A 10420-nucleotide genomic window follows, 5' to 3' on the forward strand; every position below is an offset into this window, starting at 1 on the left:
TCACGTCCTTTCTCATCATACCCTTTAATGCTTCGCATATTCCCGAGGTAATCATCATTAGGTGTAGCTTTGGTTTCCGCCCTGGAATCAAACGACGCACGGGTCCTATGCCAAAAGTGACATTTGGCTATAAAAACTCTTCTTCCCCTTCATTTGGCACTTTCGGTTGCCAAAGTTATTTGGTCGGTTATGTTCTTGCTAGTTTACTCTTTGTATCCACTTAGACATTTTACCTAAGATTTTCTAATAAAATTTCATATATATATATATATATTTAAAAAGAATCTTAACTCTTTAAAATAAGTAAAAAATAATTTAAATTAATATAAACTTTAATATAATAATAAAATATATTTGATTATAGGGTAATGGTCAAATTCCTAAATTTGTAAGTGTTTGATTTTAGTCATTTTGAGGAAAAATGACGTTTGACCGTAAAAAATCGGTAGTAATTGTAAAAATGACCGTTAAACGTCATTTTTTCTCAAATGGACTAAAATCAAGCTCAGCTTACAAACCTAGACATTAATCCTTGATGTGAAAAATATATTCACTTTAATAGGTTCTTCTACCCCTCGGTAACTTTTCTGGTTGTGATCAGTTTTGCCGCTTTTCCCCCCAAAACTTTCTTCAAACCTGTGGATTCTCTCAAATTTTTTTCGCTCCAAACGCATGCTTCAAAGCTCAGTCCCTCAATCACCTTTCAGCTCTTCTAACCCCAATGCCATGAAGACGAAGCGGCGCCGATCGCAATGACGGTGACTCCGTGGTCCACGAACACTCCTTCAAGCGATCGAATCGGAAGGAACTTCTCCGGCGAGAAGACGGTGGACGAAGGCAAGGGGCACGTGGACGAGCAGGTTTTAGAACTCCAGTCAGATGGCGAATCCACCGGCCTCAAACTCCTAGGGCTTCTACTCCAATGCGCGGGGTTCGTAGCCATGGACAAGCTCGACTTCGCCAATGACCTCGCCGGAGATCGACATATCTCCTTGCCATTCGGGATGTCGCCGGAGTGTGTACTTCACCCGATAACCGCTAAATTGGTATCCCTAACTCAGTCGTGGCTTATCTTCAACGATTCTTCAATTTCTGTCAGTGTTCGTTCCAATTTCCACTTTAATCAAATCAATAGGTGCTACTAGGAAGCAATGTTAAATCTCAACTCTGTAATTTGAGTTCGATTTCTTGCGACATCGAACATGTAGGGTTTCCATATAATGTTAACTTCGTTTACCTGGTTCTTATTTCGATCGAGTGTAGGGTTTGGATTTGAGCTGATCTGGTCTGAGCTGATTCCATTTCTTCTGATTTTATAATGGTAATGCTGCATTTGCAACCGCTCATCCGAGCTTCCGATCGCTGACCTTGTTTCTCTGGTAAGTCGGTGGATCGCCACCACCACCATATTCTTCTTTTGTAGTTCTTAGATGTATGATTTGCAAATCAATTGTCGTGTCACATCTTCTTTTAGTTTTGAACTTTTGATGTTACGTCGCTTATATTGCTTAGCTTAGTGGTATGGTAGGGATGGAAGACTTAAGGATAGCTTAAAATTCCAATTCTTGATATGAGTTGATAGGTGGAGAGCTTTTCTGCTTGGGTTAACTTTTCTGCTTGGGTTAACTTTGTTGCATTTTCAAATGTTTGTTTTTATCTTTTCGGTTCATATATACCCATGAATCTCCAAAACAATATTCACTTTGATGTTCCTAGTACTTCTAGCATAACAAATGAGTGTAATTGATGTACAATTAGTGTCACCGTTATTATATGTTATCAAGTCAAATAGAATTGTCAAGCTACTGATTGACATTGTAGTTTTAGAGCCTTCAATTCAAAAAATTCTGCAAGCTTACTAACGGGGTTCCATGCATTTGTTGCTGCTTCACTGGTTGGATTTGGATAAATGTTGGAATATGTAATCTTTCCTAAAGCATGGCGATCATTCTTTCACACTACTCTAACATTTGAATTGGAGGTTAATAAACATCTGGGGTGATGTATGTCAGAGCATATTTAGTATCATGTCTTCAAACTAATGGTGGATTCATGTCTACTTTTAATGTTTTTTTTTTATTTAAAAATAAGGGAAGTTTCATTCTTTCAAGGGCTTCAATGATTATGTATTAGGGATATTTGTCAATAAAACTTGCTAGTGTTTTCGTATTCCATGTTTTGCATGTGCAATTTCTTTCAATTTTCATTGTTCTGCCTATAGTATGACTAGTCTAGAAAGTACACAAAAAAGAAGACTAAGGTTACACAATGAAATGAACTAGTGTGAAAGCATATTGTTTGACTTTCTACTCTTATTGTTGTTTTGCCTCGCTTGTCTTGATAGCATAGCACTCTAAATGGTTATGGGTTCACAGGACTTGATAGACACTTTACTGAGGGGAAAGTTCTTTGTCCTGCTATTATTTTTGTGGGTTTGTGCATTAACTGCCTCTGTGACCACAAAGCCATGCTTGTTAATGGGCAGAGAGGAATTTTGATCTCTGGGTCCATCCACTATCCAAAAAGCATACCTCATGTACTCACTCACTCACTCACTTCAGGCTGCATCCAATTTGTTATTCTTAAAGTTTTTCATTCATTGACTAGAGGTTTGTTTTGACCTCTGGTACTGCCTCTGGGTGACTTCAGATGTGGCCAAACCTTAATCTTAATGTCAAAGATGGAGGGTTAGATGTTATACAAATCTATGTGTTTTAATGGACACGGTCCCTCTATATGCATGTAATTACTGGGTAACTCTTCATTTGATCTACCCTCCCCCTTGAGGCTTCTGGATTCTTTTGTGGTTTGATTAATTAATAAATTTTTGTAGCTTAGTTCGCCTCTCTCTCTCTCTCTCTCTTTTTATTTTCTTACAAATGAGATAGAGTTGTGAGGTAAATTAGATTAATACGCTCAAATATTGAATTTTTTTAATTGAGGTAATGGATAATTCTTATCTTACTCTTGTTATTTATACATTTACTATGAATGTCTGTTTTTCTGCTCTCCCTTGATTTGTCATTGGTAAAATTGTCACTGCTGAATGAAAGAACATCACAATTTCCCCATGTCATATATGATTTAGAATTCACACTCCATTTTCTGTAGCCATTGGTGATTTGTCTTTGTTTTCCTGAAATGCTGCCCGGCTTTCACCTGATTACAAATACACAAGGCAGTGACTTCTTCTGAAGAAGTGATTTGGATTGCTTCCAACCCAACAGCCACCTCCAAAGTATTAAGCGATTACAAGTTGTGACTTCTGAGTTCTGACCGTTAAGTATTTTCATTCCATGCTTATCTGTGTTTGTTGATTTGGTGCTGGTATTAAGTTTTCCGCCATTCCATGCGTAGCAGTGTTTGTTGATCTTTCTTTTATGTTTTGGATTCTGTTCTCTGCCTCATTTGATTAACAGCAAGTTTCTGCTTCTTTGTTGAGAAGTCTGGGTAGGTTTTCACTTGCTTGAGAATTCTTGCTGGATTTAAGAGAGCAATCTAGTTATGGATTAGTATGTATGGTTGTGCTTGGTATTGGCTACCATTGTTACAATGGAGTTTCTCCCTGCTTGCAACATCTATCCCTGAAGGAAATTTTGTATACTTTATTGTTCACAAATTACAAGTATTATTTATGTATCCTAATTCTTCTCTCTCTTTCTCTGTACATATATCTATGTATGCTTATATATAGCTTATATATATGTATGTATATGATCTATATATATTACAATGACTGAACTGGGGATCCCTTAACATTAGGGATTGAAAATCGGAAACTATGCCAAAATAACTAACGATGGTAAGAGTACTATATTTTGATTTAGAGCTCATAAATGCCCATCTATGATTCATAATTTTAATGCTTAATAGTGTACTGCCTCTTGCTGTTTAGATGTATGGTTGATATGAAGTTGATAACAGACATGGACTTAACTATTTAATTGTGGCAAATATGGAATGTTATCTCAGAGATGCTCTGTGTGCGTACATTTACAAATCTGAAGTAAGTTTTCCTTGGCTTCCATGTTTGTATTCAGCTTTTGTTTTGCAGGTATGTTGATTGTATTTGTCTTCTTGGACAAATATGAATGTTATGTTTCTCAGATGGCCTGTCCGGACATTTAGTTTTAATTATACTGGGGAACTAAGTGCTTCAGCAAGTGAAGACTTGTTGATTGATTTTGTAAGTTATACATGTCATTTTTCATATTTGTGTTTGTAAACAACACATATGTTGTCAGTTATCTGTCCAATCTAATTACAATAAAAGATGATATTTAAAGTTTGCTACTTTATGCAACAGTCTAATGTTCAAACTGGACAAACAGTGCATCAAACCAGATGTTGTAACTTATATCTAGAGAAACCACAGCCAAGAGGTATGGAAATCTTCTAATTGTGGCTGCTTTTGATACAATTTTCAACTCTTCAATTGCTGGTGTCTATGATGAATAGGTTCTCTTGCAAATTTATATAGGATTACATGCAAATGTTTGCTCTGCATTGGCTGCGAAACAACCTGTCATTTTACTTATGGAAACATTGCTGTGGAATTACCTGCGATATTTTCAGCTAATTTTGGCTATGAGTTTTTCTGCATAGAAGTTTACCTGCAAACGTCTCCTAAATGTTGCAGAACATTTGCTGCAATTTATGAGATTCTCAGAAAACATAATCCACCAAGTTATTAATGAATTTGGATTCTCTACCGCCCCCTCTGGAGCATACAAATAATCATAATGTTTAACTTAATAACTATTTTTTTTAGACCGATCTTATCCATTATGTGTAAAAATCAATGGTTATGATTGTGCAGGAGGAAGTTGTAGAGAACAAGTAGGATCCAAATTCAATATTAACTGGATAATAGGAGTTTGCAAAATTTTGAGTGAAATTCCCAGGAAAATGCGTAGGTAATGCGCAAATTTCTAGTAGTGATGGCAGTGTCTACCTTATTCCATGCATACGCACTTCTATCATAAAGAAGAGATAGTATTTGTGTGATGTGTGGAATATGAATATTGATTTTAAATATCATTTTATAGGATTGATTTTTAAGGGGTATCTAACTTCTTTTTTTTCTAAGATAGATATTGTTGGAGCTGAGGCTAGCTCTCTCAATAGAGGTTTTTCCCTACACAAAATTTAAACTTCGGACATTACATAATCAAACATGTACCACTTGAATCAACCACTCATTAGTAAGGTTTATCTAAGTTATTTGAAGGGATTAAATAAATCCATATTAGAGTGGACTAGAACTTCATTTTATATAAAAATTAGCAATAAAATGAATTTAGTTTTTTTTGTTTATCCGTATGTATCATCCTCTATTGAAGTAATCATATTCAACCTGAGTGTGGTAAAGACCAAAAGGTCATCTAAGAGTGCGTCTTTTAAGGATTTTCAACCTCAGTAGTTCAAACAACCATTTTTAACCATTGCGGTCGGCATTCATTGGGTATGAATTCATACATTTACTATAACGAAATTATTTTCTGAAAATTAACTTCGCACATTTATTATAAGTGTCCTTCCTAAATCTGTTGTAGAGTGAAGAGTCACTAATGAATAATGATGGGCCACCCATAGAAATTTAAAATTCTAGAATCAGTCTGGTTTGCGTGTATTTCATTATAAATTAATAATCCTATCTAATCTAACCCTGTAAATGTCTCATGATGAGTGTGTTAAAGACCCCATTAACTACATATATGATATATTAATCTTTTTCTATCATGTTTTCTATTCTATTCTTGTTCTCATCACATTATTAGCCAAATCATTCATTTTTTCAACTTTATTAAAAATCTGTATATACTCCAATAAGAACAAAAGTTCGTTACAGCAAGAGAAATAAAGGGAGGGAGGGAAATGAAATAAGAGATATGATAAGTGATGTAATATAAAGAGAAGATGAAGGAAAAAGAATGAAATAAGATTGAAAAGAAAGTAGAGAGTGAATAAATAAGACTCCTCCAATAAAGTGGTCACTCATAATTTTCAATAGTGGTGTGGGTCCCACCTGAGAGTTTCCTAACTATAAAATCGCAGGCAGGTGCCTCTTTCTCCTCCCTCGCACTTCAGTTGCTCTCTCTGACTCTCCATTTTCTTCCTCTTCAGTCTCCAAATTTCCCTTCTCTCTCTCCCTCTCTCATTGTATCTCACTTCTTTGTATGCACTGCTTCTTGTTCTTATTTCTTCTCTGCTCTGCTATAAATAAAAAGCACAAACCATTAACCTAAATTAACAACAGTTTTTTGAGTTACTTCCTCTGAATCCGTAAGTTATTCAATATATATATATATATATATATATATTATAACCATTTGATTTGACACTTGGTTTCACAGTTATATATATACACCTTTCAAAACATGTATGAGTTGGTTTTGTGATCTTAATTTGCAGTGAGGTTCTGTCAAATTAAGATGACGCAGCAGAATGTGGTAGTGTCTGATTCCCAATCTGGAGTTGCCCTACCAGTTTTCCCAACATCATCACAAAAGCCACAAGGAGGGTACATTCCCATTCCTAGGATGAGGGTCTTGAAGAACCTTGAAATCAATGCATGGATTGAGTCCATGAGATCCTGCTCTCCCACACATCGTAAATCCGCATCCTCTTTTGCTGAAGAGCGAAGCTCTTGGATGGTGAGAACTAACAACACTTATTTTTACTGTTATTATTTACTCACATGTTCAAATTCCAGATACTGTATCTGATTTTGGTCAATTCATGTATAATACGTTTTCATTTTCATCAAACAGCTTAACCACCCATCGGCATTAGACATGTTTGACGAAATTATGGAAGCATCAAAGGGAAAGCAAATTGTCATGTTTTTGGACTATGATGGTACACTGTCCCCTATAGTGGACGACGCTGACTGTGCTTTTATGTCTGATTCGGTTAGTTTCTTTGCTTGACGATATTGTTAGTTTATGTTAAGGTCCCACATTTACTAGAGATATGATCTAATAAGTCATTATAAATTGGGAGGGAAGTTCTCACATATAAGCTAGCTTTTGGAGTAGTGTTAGGCTTAACCCGATTTCTAAATGTTGAATTAACCTTGTTGTCTTACTGTTTTTTGTTGTGCATCAGATGAGAAAAACAGTGAGGAAGCTTGCAAGGTGTTGTCCTACTGCTATAGTGACTGGCAGAAGCAAGGACAAGGTATAATTTGGAAGTTGGTTATTCAATTCTTGTCCTGTCCTTCCCCCCGTTTTTTTTCTTTTTTTTTTCTTTTGTACTAATTTGATGTTGTTTTGGAAACAATAGGTGTACAATTTTGTTCGGTTGGCAGAGCTATATTATGCTGGAAGCCATGGCATGGATATTAAAGGGCCAACAAGAAGTTCCAAATACAACAAAGTGAGGGAGTTAGCTATATTCAAAACATTCATAATATCTATGAAAGCTCATAGTTTTGCATTGGTTGTGATTTGTAGGATAGCAAAGCTAAAACAATTCTTTTTCAACCTGCCAGTGAATTTCTTCCAATGATAAATGAGGTTTGTCTATTTCTTCCATCTTATTTCTAACATTTTTTTATCACAATCACACCACACGTCATAACTCTCATTTCTCTTATTCATTCTATCTCTCCGAATACGGGTGAATTCGGGGTGTGAATACTGACAGTGATAAGGACACAGTACAATATTGATAAACTGTTACGAGCAATGTAAAATTTATAATCCACCTGGACACTATACATGTGTCTATGTTTGCACACATGTGTACATGTGGATGTGTATAAGTGGAAGACTTTTATTAATATTTTCCATGTTCCAACCTTTTTTTGTATAGATTGTAGGTTTATTTTTTAAGGTTACATAAAAAGAAAATGAAGTTTTTTATGTGTGTGCTTCAATTACTTAGTATTATTTGAGTGTTTCTTAAGTGTATATACAAGTTGTTGATTCATACGGCAAAAATAAATTTTGGTTATTTTTTTACAATTTTTTAGGTGTACCAACAATTGGTTGAGAAGACAAAATCAACTCCTGGAGCCAAGGTTGAGAACAACAAGTTCTGCACCTCCGTTCATTTTCGTTGCGTTGATGAACAGGTACAAATTATAATTGAAGCCATCCATGTTTCAGACATATGCTTATCGAAATTGTTGTAGTATTTCTAGTTGGCTGAGATTCTCTTTAAGTATAATTGACTATTGTTCTGTTCATGAAAATTAAAGTCTAACCCAAAAGCATTATTATATGCATAGAAATGGAGTGAACTGGCATACCAAGTGAAATCAGTGATAAAGAACTACCCAAAGCTTCGCCTTACACAAGGAAGAAAGGTGGGGCCATAGTTCTGTTTTCTTGTTTGTTATCTATATTTTCTTATTGGGTGTTTGGTTTAGTTTAAAGGAGGGTAATAAGATATCTGAATCTCAAGTTTCAATGTTAATTTTTATGCAGGTACTAGAGATTCGTCCTGCTATTAAATGGGACAAAGGAAAAGCCCTGGAATTTTTATTAGAGTCACTTGGTGAGTTTTAGTCTAACACACACATAAATACTTTATGTTTTGGATTCTCATTTTGTTGTCACAATCGAACATGTGCTAAATATTCATGTTATGAAACATGTAATAATGGCACAAAGCACGTGTAAGCCGCTGCTCTGCTATTTAGAGTTGTTGACAAGTTGATTAATTTAGTCATTGAAGATTGATTATTTATGCCCAGAAGCTCATTAAATTATATTATTTTTGTTCCAAATTGCCAACCAACATTAAATAACAAAAATAATTTTAACAGGATTGGCCAATTGCAGCGATGTGTTTCCTGTTTATATTGGCGATGATCGATCTGATGAAGATGCGTTCAAGGTATCCAAAGATCTCATTTGAATTTTTTTTCTCCTCAATTTGTTTGAAGTTCTCTTAAAAAATGTCCACCATGAAAATAAGTCCTCTTTAAAGATCCTAAGTATTATGGAGGCTAACTGTTTTTAAGTTAGTTATCATCTTTGGGAATTGTGATAGTTCAAAATTTTAATGTTTTAAAATATATTTTCCATACGCAGAAATTAAGAGACAGAGGACAAGGCTTTGGCATTCTTGTGTCGAAGTTTCCAAAAGACACAAGTGCATCTTACTCTTTGCAGGAACCCAATGAGGCAAGTAGATTTTTTTCTACTTCATCTTTATTATTATTATTTTTAGTTTTGCCAAGGTATCCCACACACACTGTAGTTATATATGAGTTTAATCCTCACAAGATTTGGGTATCACATTAAGTAACTAGGACTCTTCCAACAAATCATTTTCCATACATACTGTTTAAGGATTGAACCCCCGACTAAATGCTTAAGAAACCCAACTACACCTACATGCATCTTGTTTGGTTACTTCATCTTTATTTGAACCATTAGGTCCTAAACCTACAATATAAATGACTATTATTATTTTATTTCATGCAGGTGATGTATTTTCTTCAACGCTTGGTGGAGTGGAAACATGGATCACTGCGAGCGGGAGTTATGAGTCACATGAAATGAAATGTACATGCTCTACCCTGCCACTAAAAGGAAGTTGAGCTTGGGTAGATATAAGGTCATTTTGTATTTTTCGCTGAAGACAGAAGAAAAGAAAGAAAAAGATGTATGGGAACAGAAAGACAAAAAAGTGTCTTTGTTGGTTTGAAACAAATGTCTACATTCATGTAATTAGCTAAGTAGTACGTACTACGTAGAATATGTAAAAGTTAATATGTAAGTTGGAATGAATAGATTTCTGTGCTTTCCCTCATTACTTCTGCCATGATTCTAGCTAGAATAGTTGCTTAAATTTTATTTGGTGGCTACATGGAAAAATTAATAAACAAGTTAATGGTCGATGGCATCTGGAATAAGCACATGCCGCCCTGATATGCAATAAGGGTTGGATGAGATACAGGGTGAAGGATCCGGATTTTGAACTATAAGGAAAGATTAATTAACTAATATTACTAACAACTAACATTTCTCTATAAAAAAGAAAGATACCGCCTTGGTGTGTGATAAATTTTCACATTAATCATATTGCAGGCTAAAAATTGGCTCATCATCTATGAATTTTGTTCTTTCACTCCAGGTTAAAAATCGGTTCAACACAAGATCCAGCAGCAGCAAGTCAATCTGTACGATCATGCATCCAATTAATATGTTGTCTCAAGTCTCAAGACACGTGCATAAATTAACCAGAAATGTATATTATGTACTAATACCAGGGATAAATAGATTCCCCAGATCACTAACATATTCTTAACTTGGAGATAAGATCCTCATCACTATAACACAATTTAATGATTATTGAAGACTCAGGTAACAAAAATAGCTAGCTGACTTAAAAGTTACAGTTGTGGGTTACCCCATGTTGGTGCTCAAGCCTCAATGAAGGGTATGTTTTGTCACTACTCAAC

At 35.1% G+C, this 10420-nt stretch overlaps 1 protein-coding gene across 4 annotated transcripts; it reads left to right on the forward strand.

Annotated features, from left to right (window-relative positions):
• The first annotated feature begins 673 nt into the window (after positions 1-673).
• LOC130724087 (probable trehalose-phosphate phosphatase J) lies at positions 674-9768 on the forward strand. 4 transcript variants are annotated; one of them, XM_057575256.1, is made up of 16 exons: positions 674-1135; positions 1264-1379; positions 3112-4006; positions 4108-4186; positions 4307-4382; positions 6415-6656; positions 6774-6914; positions 7111-7182; positions 7288-7380; positions 7458-7520; positions 7979-8080; positions 8237-8314; positions 8436-8505; positions 8777-8847; positions 9045-9137; positions 9441-9768. In XM_057575256.1, exons 3-16 carry the CDS (start codon positions 3975-3977, stop codon positions 9516-9518), a joined length of 1290 nt encoding a protein of 429 aa, XP_057431239.1. In that variant the 5' UTR covers positions 674-1135; positions 1264-1379; positions 3112-3974; the 3' UTR covers positions 9519-9768. The 4 variants fall into 4 exon arrangements, with proteins under 4 accessions (XP_057431239.1, XP_057431240.1, XP_057431238.1 ...); XM_057575257.1 differs by having other exon boundaries at positions 674-1094; XM_057575255.1 differs by having other exon boundaries at positions 674-1379.
• The last annotated feature ends 652 nt before the right edge of the window (positions 9769-10420 follow it).

This window comes from Lotus japonicus, chromosome 6, assembly GCF_012489685.1.
Source record: "Lotus japonicus ecotype B-129 chromosome 6, LjGifu_v1.2".
NCBI classification, from domain to species: domain Eukaryota; kingdom Viridiplantae; phylum Streptophyta; class Magnoliopsida; order Fabales; family Fabaceae; genus Lotus; species Lotus japonicus.